The sequence below is a fragment of the Arvicola amphibius genome, chromosome 2 (assembly GCF_903992535.2).
Source record: "Arvicola amphibius chromosome 2, mArvAmp1.2, whole genome shotgun sequence".
Lineage (NCBI taxonomy): Eukaryota > Metazoa > Chordata > Mammalia > Rodentia > Cricetidae > Arvicola > Arvicola amphibius.
In genome coordinates this window covers 154,840,354-154,855,502 of record NC_052048.2, presented here as the reverse complement: position 1 = coordinate 154,855,502, position 15,149 = coordinate 154,840,354, and the positions used below count along the sequence as shown (strand labels likewise).

The 15,149-nt window shown below is 43.3% G+C and overlaps 1 protein-coding gene across 1 annotated transcript in view; it reads left to right on the top strand.

The window, feature by feature from the left end:
- Positions 1-15,149, top strand: part of Slc25a13 (solute carrier family 25 member 13) — a 186,020-nt gene that overhangs the window by 160,624 nt on the left and 10,247 nt on the right. Inside the window, exon 15 of the mRNA XM_038319714.2 lies at positions 13,063-13,201. Within this exon, the coding sequence (XP_038175642.1) occupies positions 13,063-13,201 (139 nt within the window). The remainder of the gene's footprint in view (positions 1-13,062; positions 13,202-15,149) is intronic.

Below are 15,149 nucleotides of genomic sequence, written 5' to 3'. Positions count from 1 at the left end.
ATGAAGCTGTCCCTTGGTAGATAAATGAGTGAATGAACATGCTGTGGGGTATTGAACAATGGAAAAACTGCTAAAAAGAAATGAGGTAGGGGCTGAAGAGATGCCTCAGCAGGTAACAGCTCTGGCTGCTCTTCCAGAGGACCCCATTCCGGCACCCATGTGATGGCTTACAGCTCTCTGTAGCTCTGGTTCCAGGGAAATGGACACCCTTTCCCGCCTCCACCTACTCCAGACACACATGTAGTGCACAGACATTCGTGGAACGCAAAACATTAATACACATAAAATTAAAATTGAAAAACATGGAATGAACTTTGAAACCATGGAGAGACATGGGGAAGGTAAATGCATGTTACTAAGCGGGTGACGCAACTCTGAACAGCTACAGGACATCTGAACAGTAAATGTGGAGGCAGATGAGTCGCGCACTTGCACTGGAAGCTGGCTCCGGTGTCTGGCAGAGTCATGGCCGTTTAGAAGATGGCTGTGAAAAGCCAAGTTGCTGCACACAATTCGGTACCTAAGAAAAGTCAGCTTTCTAGAAAACCGATACATCGGATGGGGCTGAAGGCTCTTCCCTCAGATCGAAGCTTCAGCGGGGCTTTCTCAGAAAAGCGACCACCCTACTGTGGTCATCTTTCCATTGTAGTTTGCTAAGAATCTAGTGCCCATCTGGCATCTCAGTGCCTGTATCTTCTTTCTCGGCAGCGTCTTTCATAATGGACTTACCTTGTTCACTGCCACTTTGTAACCTTTCTGGTGCATGAGTAGACACCAGATAATTGGTTGTTGAGCAACTAAGTGAGAACTGAAAGCCAAATATTTTCCTCTGTTATAAACAAGGGCATTAGAGTAAAGAAAGCAACTGAACTGTTGCTTAGTGACACCTCCACCCCCAAAAGAGAATGCAGTACTAAGAAAGTTGAGTGTAAATGGAGCAGGTCCCTTCCTGCCAGTGTGCTCAGTCTCGGTGCTGGGGACGAACTGGAAAGGGATGGTTTCAGGAAGGATGGTACTGTCTCAGGCAGTGGTCATCCAGCTTCACAGATCTCTAGAATGCAGTTTGTGTGCAGTAAGAAGAGCTGTCAGGAGTACAGAGCTGAGAGGGAAGTAATCTCACAGCAATAGGCCAGGATATGACGTGGAATGGTATCACGTTGCTAACCCAGTGGAAGGCCCGTTAACGTGGCCCAGTAGGGTTTGAGGAAAGGTAATGTGGTTTGGCCTGCAGGCCACTGTGATAGGAGAGTCAGACTGAAGGCAGGGAGGACGCAGCTGGGACTCGGGAACACTGACCTGACTGGGGCAGCGGCAGCTGGGATAGAAATGAGCGTACCTTTGAAGGAAGCTTCAGTAGTGCAAAGTCCTGGAAAGTAACAAAAGGGAGAAAGTAAGTGTAGATTTTGGGGGTCTTTAGATTTTAGAATTTGAGAAACTTTTAAATGATCTTCTCTCTGTTGTTGAGGAATGCAGGACAGAAATGTAAGGATGCTTAGCTGGGTGACCCAGGCATACAGGGGCAGAGCAACGATAGCCTCTCCTGATCCCTGTCCAGTTTTCCTCCTCTTGCAGTTTCTAGAAGGCAGAGGGATGGGCACTGAAGATGCTGTGTGAGGGTCTTCCATGGGCACGAAACCACGAGGGTATTGATATCGTCCAGCCACAGAAGCTGATGATGGCATGCAGAGACCACCCTCACTGAGGTGGCAGGAGTTACAGGTCAGGGACAGAGCAGATGCAGCTCTTAAATGGAGGCTGTAATGAGCCAGCATTGTAGAGAAATGAGAGAAGAGGAAAAATAAATGGTAAGAGAGGAAAAAGAGGAGCTGAAGATGGAGGTCAGTGATTATCTTTAAGAAGCCAGTTTTCTAGGCAGTCATGGTGCACACCTTTAATCCCATCACTCAGGAGGCAGAGGAAGAGGCAGGTGGGTCTCTGAATTTGAGGCCAGCCTAGTCTACAAAGCAAGTTTCAGGGCAGCCAGGGATCTTATGCAGATAAACCCTGTCTCGAAAAAAAAAAGCCAGTGTAAATGGAATCATAGAAGTAGACACATTTATGAGAAAATACAAGTATATAAACTACTCAGCCTAGGAGTTTTACTGTGAAAGAAAAACTGTAGGAAAAAATGGTCAAGGGATAATGAGGGGCACTAAGTGATTGCTATTTGTTTTGGTTGTGTTTGTGTCTTGCAATGCTTGGGAATCACTGTGGGGCTTAGTGCATACTAAGCGCATGCTGTACCACTCAGCTCCCCTCCCAGCCTGTTTGCTTTTATTTTATTGGTAGAACTTGTGCATCCGTAGACAGAAGGAAAGTCAACAAGGGCAGGATTGTACACAGCTGAAGGTGGAAAGGTCAGATATGGCCAGCATGTTCAGGACGCAGAGAGATGGGGTCCAGGGCTAGCACAGTTCACTCTAGCTCCTGTTTACAGAGGGCTTCCTCTCCCAGGCCCATGCTGATAGCTGTGTTTTGCTTATATAAGTTTATTCCTCACTGCAGCCCACCAGGCAGACAAACCGAGGAAGGATAAGGAAGGCTTGATGGGTTTAGGTGATTTGTTCAATGTCTATCTTACGAATTAAGTGATGAGTCTGGACTTCACAGTCAGCCACATCCCTCTTTGAAAATCAACATATCCTATTAAAGTTTGTTAGGCAGGTAGTAAAGAAGACATGCATGGTACCTTAAATATCCATGAAAATAGTCATCCTGGTGTGCATATAAAGCACATTGGATAGAGATTAGCACACACTACATATGATGCACTAGTTATTAATTATACTTTCAGTTGCAGGATGTCATCTACAAGATTTTGAAAGAATCCCTACCATCTTCTTCCCATTTTTCCCTAGCCCTGGTAATTTTGGTGGTTCTGCAGTAAACCATTCCCTTTCTCCTTTCCCTCCCATCACCATCACTCAGACTGAGCATGCTGCATTGGCCATTTAGTTTCTTATTTGTTGTTAGTTTTTTGAGGGGGTGAGGGTTCCTATTGCCTAGCATAGCCTGGGCTAGCTTCAAGTTCTGTGTGTAGCCAGGGAGGATGACCTTGAGCTCGTATCCCTGCAGCACCCAACTTAGCCCCGAGATCACAGGTAGGTTCAGCCACATCAGCTTGCTCAGAACACTGGAAGAACAAATGAAATGGAGATGACTTTTGAAAATAATGATTTTTGTACAACAATTCAAGTGGAATCCAGTGTTGGGGAGAATGTGATGCTTAAAAAACAAAAAGTTGTTGGACCATTGTCTTAATTATTGTTCTGTTGCGTGACCAAGGCAATTCTTTTAAAAGAAAACATTTAATTGGGTGCTTGCTTGCAGTGTTCGGGGGTTAGTCCATGATCATCATGGTGGGAAGTAGGCAGGCATGGTGCTGGAGCAGTAACCAGGAGCTTCACATCCTGATCTACTGGCAGTGGTTGGATAGGAAGGGAAGGGAGACAGACAGAGAGACTGTGCCTGGTGTGGTCTTTTGAAACCTCAAAGCCCACTCCCAGTGACACACCTCTTCCAACAAGGCCATACTTTCTAATCCTTCTCAAACAGTTCCACTAGCAACCACAGCCCTTCTATGCAGTCACCAAGTATTGCATTCAAGTCTCCATTACTAAAGTTGCAAAGATATATATGGTATCATTGCCTTCAGTGTGGCCAGTGTTGAGGTCGTGGAGGAATGTAAATTTGTCTTTGTAGTCTCATCAGCTTCTTTCAAGTATTTTAATAGTCCACACAAACGATTTAAATACAGAAAGGGCTATGACAGTAAGAAGTCACTTTATTTTCACCTAGGCTTCTGTGAATTTGTCTCTCCAGAGGCATGCATTTTTACCACGTCTGTATTTTGTTTTGTTGTTTTAATTTTTCAGTTTGTTCTCTTTGAAAAGAACTAAACTGTTGGGCTATATTTAATGTGCATGTTGCTAAGTGCAGAGACTGTTGTAAACCCCTGTTCTTAGGCTACTCTGAAAACCCTTTTTCCAGAAGTGATGGATATGTTCCTCATTCTACTAAGCCAGCCTTTCATTCTCTGGTTTATAATTATGACTGAGGTATGTACTTAAAGGACAGCCCGCTTAAGAAATGTTAATTAATAAAGCATTGAAGAGATAGGTCTTTGCAGTCAGAGGCCTGTGGGGAATGATCAGTTTAGAGAACTTGTATACACGTCTTTAGAGGACCCCATGCTGCGTATTATACTAGGTTTATGGTAATTGCTATATTTATTTTAATTATTAAATTTACATGTAATGTGCCTATAAAATTCATATTTTATAAATAAAGAAGTTGACATAGAGATAGTCCTCTTATTGCAAGGCCTGTACTTTGTTGTAGGAAGCTGCTTGTACGTCCCAGCCACCTAGTACCAAAATAATCACACAAAAACTATATTATTTTAATCACTGCTTAGCCCATTAGCTCTAGTTTTTTTATTTGCTAACTCTTACATTTTAATTTAACCCATCTCCATTATTCTGTGTATCACCACGAGGTCATGGTCTACCAGCAAAGTTTCAGCATGTCTGTCTCCAGCAGTGGCTCCATGGCTTCTCTCTCCGTCCTTCTTCCTCCCAGCATTCAGTTTAGTTTCCTCCCCTAGCTACGTTCTGCCCTGCTATAAGGTCCAAAGCAGTTTCTTTATTCATTAATGGTAATCACAGCACAGAGAGGGAACTCCAACATCCGTGCTCTGCCTCCTACAGTGTACTAGATTTGGCATGAAGCAACCATGATTTAGAATCAGATCCATATTTAAGATGACACATTTGAATATTTGTTTCTTTAGAAACCATCCACTTCTTCCCATTCTGAGAAGCCGTTTTCTCTACAGTGAGTGAGCATTCTTCAGACTGCGTATCTGCGTTAAAGTTTCAAAGAGAGTTCTGGCATAGCTGGGGTCAGCCGTAACCTTTACTGAGTGTACTGAAAGGGCCAGGAGAAATGAGAGGCTAATGGTGAGGCCTTTGTGATTTGGTGTTCTGAAGGAAGCCTGATGGACTTAAGAAGTAACCACCATGAACAGTTTCTCCAGTCAAGTCTCTATAGGGTTTCCAGCCATGGGCAGAGCATCCAAGTCAAAACAGCTACAGATGTTGAGTGGCGCACTTTGTAAAAGCCTCTCCCCATGAGTTAGTGAGGGAGGAGATGTTAGGCGACCTCAGTAGAAAGCACCTCGGTGATGCCTGCAGTGCCCAGAATGGGAGGGGATGGCTTGGCTTACAATGAGGCAGTCAGAATTTCAGGGGACATTCAGAGGTCAGCCCTCCATGCGTAGAGCCAGCCCTGTTGGCACGTGCCTTCTTTCTGCCGGAGCACCACTCCTGACCCCATTCCTGGTGCAAAAGGACCTTCCCCATAGAACTGCAATCTCAGAAAGCTATACTTGGCGGATGCCAAAATATCATGCTCCCTCCCTCATTGGGTTACAAGAGACTTGGCCTTGCTTGTCAATAGAAGAGGACGGGGTGGAGAGTCCCTCTCCTAACAGTGAGAAGGCCTGGGCTGATCTGATCTGAGTGTACACGCTAAGTTTATATTTCTCTTGGGGAGTATCCCTGTGTGATTGACAGAATAAAATACTTGTCTTCTTAAGAGGAGCTGACTTTCAACCCGAACCTCAAAGGACTTTTCAGGTACTGTACCAAGGGAAATAAAAGATCTCAAGTCACATAAAGCATTAAGAGATTAGAAGAATAGCAAATAGTCTAAACATACAGAAATGTAAAGATTTTAAACTGAAATATAAATTGAAGGTTTATTTCTAAAAAGAAACTATTAAGTAAAATTACGATGGTAGAATTTTAAACTGAACAAGTGGCCTTGCCAGAGTTGAACACAGCTGAATGAAGAATTAGAGAGCTGTAAAGTAGGATTTATTCAGAAAACGCGTCTGAGGGAATTTGAGATGGCTTACTAAGTATGAAAGACAGAAGACAAGGAGAGATGATGGGTGAAGATGCCCCAGGACTAATGAAGTAAAACAGACTGCAAGAGCAGAATGAATCAAAATCACCAATCTCAGTGCGGCTCATTCCGAGTGGGAGCCACACAGCTGCAGAGAAGGGCCTGGTACCAGAAAAGATGGCATCCATGTGGTGTCTCCATGTATGGAGGGGAAGCTAAACTTTATTTTGCAAAACTATATTTTAGGAACAGGGGTAGACTAAAACCTATTTAATTTTATCATTTTTATTTTTGAAGATTGACAAAACTCAAGAAGCATATCAAGTTAGGCATTAAGAAAGAAATTATGAGCCAGGCATGGTAGGTAGCACATGCAGGGGGCAAAGGCAGACGGGTCTCTGTACGTTTGGGGGTAGCCTGGTCTACAGAGTTAAACAGGACTACACAGTGAACAGAAGAACTTATAGGGCTGTGGATGTAGCTCAGCGACAGGGTCCTTTCCTAGAATGCATGAGCCATAAATACAAATCCAGGTCCATTTAGAAATAGACATTAATACATAATATGGAAGGAAAATTGATAATAGGCATGTGAAAGGCAGAAGGAGTTACAGTGTAATTAAGGTAGGAGGAAAATTAATACTAGGTAAACATGTGGAAGGAATGGAAGGACAAGCAGGTGCTTAGTAGCATTGTCTTGATTTTTAAATATGTGGAAATAATGGTGCTTAATATTTTAATATTTTAAGCTGTAATTAATATTCAAGAAGCAAAACGAGGACTGCTTTTAATTTAAGTAATCAGAAGGATGTGTGCTGGGCAGGAGGGAGATAAATACATAAACTGTATTAAACTAAACAGGAAGCCAACTAGAAATAGGCTTGGCAGGCGTGGTGCAGCTAGGAGGATGGGGACGAAGAGGAGGAGAGAAAAATGTTACAAGAAGCATCTTTCCACAGGTTAGTGCTGTGATGCTGATGTGGGACTAAAATCACACAAACACACACACACAAAATCAGCCAGGGCTTCTGGTCCACCTGAGTGACAACCTTATTGGTGACAAAGCCGTTTACAGTCTCAGAACAACTGAGCCAGTAAGTGGTATTTCCTCTCCACCAAGAGACCCTGAGCTGCTAAGATAATTTTTTAGAATTACACTGGAATTAAGAAGAAAACACTGCCATCAATGTCTCTTGATTAGAACCAAATGGGAGGCACTTGTATTTTATATTCAGATTGCAGTCATTGGATGTTCTCTGAGAGCCAGTGGCTAGTTTATTTGATCCTAACAGTAGTGCCATCCCCTTAGCTGGTCTGGACACAACCGAGGTGATCAGCAAGGTCCTGTTCAAGTCGTATACAATTAGCATTATATCGTCACATAGGAAAGTTGGGATGGAGGTCTTGAGTGGAACCAGTGTTTTCCCTTCCTGTGTCTCCTACTGTTTTCCTGGCAGCAGTTCTTCTTCTACTTGAAGTATATTGCATAGCTTCCTTTTTTTCTTTTTTTCTGGCAGAGGGGTGGTGAAACTGGGTATTGAGCCTAGGACAGAAAGCCTGCTGCTGCCAAGCTGGGCATGGAAGGGTTAAGTGGCTGAGGGGAAGCCAAGAGGAATGCTGAGGGATCAAGACATGACACGCTGCCCATTGTTTGCAGCTCCAGATCAAAATATACAATTATGCATGCCAAATAAATTCTAAACCTGTAAGGTCGGAAAAGAGGGGTGGTTCTGATGACAGGTGCCAGAAGCATTAAATAACCTCCTCAGACAAGGTGCACCACTGTTGTCTTGAATACTGTGGGGGTCCCCAGTCTGGCATTCTCCCCCATGCTAGACAATGTGCATTCACTGCTGGAGTCTCCATTAAGCCCCAGTCCCCCAGACCTGCTGGCTCCTGGTGCAAGCCTGCCCGACACAGAGGTGCCTTTGTGAGTGTAATTACCTTTCTCTGTATTAGAAATAGTCTGTTTAGAGCTGTGTTTGCAGGTACTGCTAGAATAAGAAGGAATTAGCATGCAAAAAGACCTGCCCTGCCTCTGACATCTTTATCAGTACTATCGCTCAGCACTGGCTTCCTCAGCTCAAACAGGACTGGCTTCCATACCTAATGTTGGCTTGGTGGGGCTGGTGGGATTCGAGAGGGTGAAGAACTTTTGAGGGGGAGGGGGGAGGCGGGTCTTGTGTGTTGTATCTTGACAGTCTTGTACCCAGCAGAACAGCCAGAGTAAACTTGAGTGGATGATTCCAGCTTCCAACTGTGTCCACACCAAAAAGGCAGCAGAAATAAATAAGATGATTCTTTTGCTGTGAAGATAGTATGTTTATGGACAGCATCCTCAAAGCTATTAACTGACCTGGTCAATTGTGGGTTGTAAACTTAGCATGAGCCCACCTTGAAGATGCTTGCCTTATCCTTAAGGAGGAATGGTGAAGAAGACGTTAGAGGGTCCAGAATTGGAGCATAGTCAGCTCAAGATTATTTGCCTATTAGGTTGCCTGGAAATGCTTTTTATCGTTCCCATCTGTTCATCAACGAGCCTTTCATTTTAAAAAGAAAAAAATTAATAATTTCCCGTCTTTGGAGATAGGGGGTACTTTAGTGATTAGGTTAGAGGATTGTATTTTGTGTTTCGTGATTTTTCCATATGTGATTTTACTATACCCAGAAAATTCAAGGCCAATCAGAGAACAAGGGCAAATCCACCCAAATAACTAGTGAAAGAGGAGCCAGGAACTCTGGGCATTTTCATACGGGGGCTGAAAGATTAAAGATTTAAACAGTCAATCTACATAATTTATTAATTTTTTTGATGGCCAACGTCATGATTTCCACATTGCTGACACAGGCTGCAGATAGCACAGCCTGTCTCTTTACTACAGAGTTAGTTGCTTGTTCAGCACGACTTGATCACCTAGTAAAGGTTGTACAGGGAGGCAAGCAGAATTCAAGCCAGTAGGTTCAGACTCATGTTGTGCTGGGAAATGGGTGTTCACAGAGCAAAGGATTTATCCAGAAATCTGGTAGAGAAACATTTTCCTCATCCTCGGAACCTAAAAGCCCTTTTGACATCCTGCCTGCCTTTTCCATTGTGTGGGCTCAACAGGTCAGGGATTGCCTAAGGCGGACCCAGCAAATTGGCACTGGCTTTGTGACTAAGACCTGGAAGGAGTGGTCCAGGAGAGGAGGCCAGGGAAACTGGATAAGCCTGACTTTTCCTGTGGGTTTTAAAGTTCCCTCTCCAGGAAGACTGGATTCTGATGCGTTGGTTGCTGAGGAGAAGCTAAGGCACCTTCTGAATTATTTGCTGAAGGAATCTCTTGGCACAGGTATAGGTTTAGGGAACAGGAAAGGTGGCTACCAGAGTAGAGGCAAGGAAACACAACCCTTCTGGCCACATTTGTCCCTTTATTTTGTGATGGCGAGTACTTCACTTTTTCCTCAAGCTCCACTAGCATCTCCGCCCGTTGGTGTTCCACAGTGTAAAGTTGTCCCCAGTGCTCAGCTCTTGCCCCCACAGTATTGGAGGATCCTCTCTGGGGTGTTCTTGCTCTCCAAATAGGTAGAGAAGCTGTGTTCCGGCCTTCACTTGCCGGCATGACCATCCTGCCTGTGGAGCAGGGACGGTGGGAGTGCTTTCATGTCTTCTCAGATCATCAGCAACCCAAGACCTCTTACCCAGCCTAACGGTGTCCTGAGCGAGTCCAGCCTGCTCGGCACCCGCTGTGGTACAAGTACAACTCTGCTTCTGCCAGGCTTGTTCTTCTTTTGTGTCTAAGCTCCATTTCTGACCAGGCCATTTGTCTTCCCCCTCTATCCATCTCTTCTACCGAGTTCTATCTTCTCATGGGGATTGACTCATACTTTCAAGAATTGAGGAAGAGCCGGGCAGCGGTGGCGCACGCCTTTAATCCCAGCACACGGAGGCAGAGGCAGGCGGATCTCTGTGAGTTCGAGGCCAGCCTGGTCTACAAGAGCTAGTTCCAGGACAGGCTCCAAAGCTACAGAGAAACCCTGTCTCGAAAAACCAAAACCAAAACCAAAAAAAAAAAAAAAGAATTGAGGAAGGTGTAGTGTGAACTTTTTAGGTCCCAAGTTTGTGCCCCTCACCTTTTGTACATGATATTTGATCACATTGAATCTACAAATCCTGAAACACACCAATCTCCCCTTTTTTGGCTTTAGCACTCTGGTACAAAGTGGCTGTTTTCTGCGGCAACTTGTCTATCTCCAATGAATAACGGATCTTTGTCTCAACAACTAAAATGATCATTCTGCTTTCTAGAATAATTTTCAGAGAAGTGAGTTAGCGCTCTTGTAGAAAGCTAACAGCAGATTCCAAACTCTCTGGGCGTCTTTCTAGTTGTGCCTTTTCTTTCCACGGACATCACTGAAGCAAAAAAAAATCGCTGTCATCAAGAACGTCCCTGGAAGCCACAGATTTTGTTAGGTGTTTCATAAATTAAATCAGGTAGTCATTCCTGATCCCTGGTTCCTTCCAGTATGAACCAGGCAACACCTACGCTGAAATAGGCAGATACACAGTTAGGAAAATCTCAGAACAGTATTGAGAAGATGTAGACAGTGTGGAGCCATATGGAATCCATGCCTGTCCATCTTCTACTTAAAAGATGCCAACTAGACAGGGTGGTGTTTTGGGGTGAAATGAATGAAGAGATGGTATTTAAAAGGGTGGTGTCCCAGCACAGCAATCATCAAAGAAGGTGAGGAGCGATAGGTGGACCATGACTGACCAGATGAATGGAGCATTGATAGCTCTATCTGAGCGAGGTTAGGGATATCAGTGAGAAGAAACTGGAAAAGCAAAGCTTTGAAGGGGGTGAGAATAGAGGAACCTACCTTCAGGACATCCTGAGCCATATGAGTTTTAAAGAAGCAAGTAGAATAAAAATATAAACCTAACAGTTAAAGACAGCGGGAGACACTAAATCATTCCATTGCCAAAACAAAGCGAAAGCACACACCGTGGGTTTAAGAAGGAGCGGAACAAGCCGAGCAACTCTGGCGTGGCTTCAGGTCTGGCGTTGTTGCTTATATTTCTGTTGGCAGTGCTCTAAAATGTTTCCAGTGTTTGCAAGGTGATCTCTGATGAGCAAAAACGGTGGGCAGCAGATTAAATTTGTAGATTTTTAGACAAACATAATATTCTATAGCGGAATTTTTTTTATAAGAATTTAGTTTCCTTAAGAGAAACTATTGTTAGCAAAGAAATAAGGGCAGCCCAGGGGTATGTCAATAAAATGTAACACTGGAGAGCCATCTAGCAAAGCGCATAATATAAAGAACAATGTGTAGGGAGAATCATACCTCTCAAGAAACCCTCACAGTTAATTTAGGAAGTAGTGTGAGTAGCTTTTTCCTCACATGAAGGGAGGGAGCCGTATTTAACTGACTTCACTGGAGCTGCGTATTTGGTCTGCATCTTGTGGACCGCACACATGTGTGGACAGCACACACGTGTGATCAGATAACCAGGACTCACAGGAAAACTTGAAGCAAGAATTAAAATGGAGGAGAACGTGAGAAAATAGGAAGTGATATTAATTCTCTAAGCTTATTTAAAGAACTAACCCTAAAGTAAGCACTGAGTGTTTATATAGCTGCTGACAATGTCCTTTACTGCGTACTTCCCAAAAGCAAATTCTTAGCATCTAGCATGTTAGACTTGTCTGCATTTATACCTAAGGTACCTTTGGAACATGACCCTCAACTATGCAGCTGATAGATAAACACCCTGAACACCGGGTTTTACATGTGTGAAATGAGAATCAATGATGGATATTGTCGTACTTACTTTCTATTAGTCACGTAACAGTTTGCAGGAGCTGACACACAGTACCTGAGAGGGGCCAGCCCTTTCCCTAATAGCTTCATGAAGAATGAGCGCATAAAGTCTCCGTGGGTCAGTCAAAAGAGGAATATCCAAATTCAGTCAAATCTGGACAGGATCCAGATTCTAAGCCTTTGTTCTGGTAGGAAGGTTGAGCTAAACTAGTATTAAATTTAATAGGATTAAGTTTATTACTTGTGTAAGACAACTAATTAAGTTGCAGTAGACCTGGGTTAATAACAGTTTCTGTGAAAAGAGACTGAGGGTTTTATACCCTCAGGTCTCAGTCTGAGTCAGGAGTGAAATGTCGTTGTTACAGTGAATGACGGACGGACGAGTGGCCTGAAGAACTTTGACCGACTGAGCCAACCTCAGACAGGAATCCTCAGCATCGCCTAACATTGGATGGGACTAGATCTGTTGAGTCTGGATGAATTCATTATCTTCTTTTGGGAATCTCTCTAACTGGTAGAAATTTGGAACCTTAGAAATCTGTGAACAAAACAGTATTGAAAGGGGATGGTTTCCTGCCCACTCAGTCTAAGAAACAGTGTGTGTGTTGTAGTTCGCATCATAACGCCGGATTCTGTTTTTGGTATCATCAGTGGTTGGGTACTCAGCATGGCATGATTTTGGCATCAGAAATTATTTATTGAAAACTTCACTTCTGAACTTAATTGTCCTATATTGAGCTCTTGAATATGTCAAAATCATGGTAAATATTTTAGGGTAGGTATTTATCAATATTTCATAAACCCTAAGCAATGGATAAAAATCCTAGTACCCTCTGGAAAGATTTGTTTTTATGTATATGTCATTTTTTTTCTGGGAAAGACTCCAACACTTATCAGATTCTCAAATGATACCAAAATTGGACCTTTCCCTTTGTACCTCCACAGCTTGTCTTTCTCCTGATGTATAAACAGAGAGGCACCTTGACTGTTGCTTCCTTTCTTACTGTGAGACCAGCCAACAGATATTCCACCCACCGAGACTTGAAGAGAGTCACAGGCAGAGTTCCAAAGTTGTTCTAATTAGAATCTTAGCCTTAGAGTAGTAAATGAGGCCTCCCCTTTCCCACGTCCTCGCATCCTAGGACAAATCTAGTCGTGTTTGGAAGAACAAGACTCAGACTTGTGGCTTCGGGAATGCGGATTATTTTACTGTCCCCTTCCGATGCGTGAGTACAGATTTGGTCTTCTCCGGGACTATTTTGTTCTGAGGTGAGTTCCGGAGAAGCCTGACTCCCTCAGTGGGACGTGTGTTTCACGCAGTGTTTCTTCCCTTTGTGAAACATCACAGGGTGCCAAAGCGTGCTTTCTGCGGGACATTCCCTTCTCGGCCATCTACTTCCCCTGCTACGCCCACGTGAAGGCTTCCTTTGCGAATGAAGATGGGCAGGTCAGCCCGGGAAGCCTGCTCTTAGCTGGTGCTATAGCCGGTAAGTCTCATCCATGCAGTGCTGCGCTTCCCCCCTCACCACCTACCCACCCCGAGCCTCCAGCCTCTGGCCCTAACCCCATCCTTCATACTACAGAGATAGAGTTTTTGATTTTTTTTTCTGACAGTTTTTAACAGAGTCTTCATGACTTACTTTTTTTGAATAGCATTCAAAGGACAGAGAAGAAATTAATCTGCATTTTGTCAAGTTAGATTATTAAGTGACCTTTACCCTTAGAGTATTTACTAACAATTGGTTGGTTTACTTGTTTGTTTTCTGTGGTATTGGTAGATTTTAATTCATGTTTCATATTATTTCCTAATTTCACTTAGTGGCCCAAGAATGAAAATGGTTTGGCTTGAACTTTTAAAAACTTAAATACTTGTGCCCTAAATGTGTCTAAACAAATTATTGAAAGCTTGTCCAGAGCTTAAGCAAAACGTGACCGCTCAGGACACAGTGAACGAGTGGCTGAACTGGAAACGGAAGTAGGAGTTCTGTACTCCAGATCTTCCTTCCGGGTGTTGTAGTCACCCTCCGTCATTACTGACAACAACTAGCGTTCACAGCTGCCCAGGACAGAACAGCTCTGGCTCACAGAGGTAGGACCTATGGAAAACTAAGTACCACTGTTGACATTGACCAAATAGATTTCTTTTCCTTAGCTTTGCATAGAGACAGCATTGTAGAGTCCAGCCTGTATTTCAGGGAGGGGAGCATCATGGGAAGCTCTTTACATAGTAACTAGCATGTATCACGTATTCAATACCATGAAGATGGAATCTAGATGAGACTGCCCCTAAATCACTACACAAGTTCCAAATGTGAGATTAAGGATGATGAGAGCTCAACTCAAAGATTCTCTTATAACCTTGTTTTCCTCAAACTGTTGAAACATTTAACTCTCCTCCTGGGGAAAGCAGACACTGAGAACCAGGTTCACGTCTGGGTATGAATATACTAGGCAGCGCATGTTACCACACCTGAATATTTTTTTTTCTTTTATTTTTACTGATTATGAAAGTAATATAGCTCACTACAAAATATTTCGAAATGGCTGGGTGATGGTGGTGCATGCCTTTAATCCAGCACTCAGGCAAAAGCTGGCACATCTCTGAGTTTGAGGCCAGCCTGGTCTACAGAGTGAGTTCCAGGACAGCCAGGGGTATACACAAAAATTACTGGGAGAGAGTTGCTATTTAATTTATATTTTTATTACAATTATTCATGTACTTTATGAAGATATATATGTAGACAGGTTGCAGTGCACAGACAAATGAAGGAGTCAGTTTGCTCTTTCCATTGTGTGGGTCTCAGGAACCAAACGTGAGCTGTCAGGCTTGGTGGCTTTACCCCCAAGCCGTCTCACCAGCCTGACTTAACACTTTTGCTTCCTCCTTGGATGGTTTGATGGCTTCAGTCACACTGTCTCTTCTGTATTGTTGACCGATGATGATTGGTGGCATGTGCTGTGGGGTCAGACTCCAAGGGTCACATTCACTTCCCCACTTAGACCCTATGACCTATACAAGTCACTGATTTCCTCTTGATCCTTTCTTCAAATTTGATAACTGTTTTAACTTCACAAAAAAAAAAGACTGTGAGGGTTGAGTGGAATAATAGACAAACATTTCAGATAGTTGCCGTCGTGTTAGTATTCAGAAAAGTTCAACTATAGTGATTTTATTTTGTCACTAGCATAGTGTTAACAGCTGGATCTTATCATTATTTTTCATTATAATTTTTTGAGATTATAATATAATTACATTATTTCCCTTTCTTTCTCTCTTCTTCCACAGTCTTTCCTATGTCCCCATTGTGACCATTCTTTTTCAAATTCATGGCATCTTTTTCCATAATTGTTGTTTTGTGTGTGTGTGTGTGTGTGTGTGTGTGTGTGTGTGTGTGTGTGTGTGTGTTGTAAATACATAAATACAATCTGCTTAAT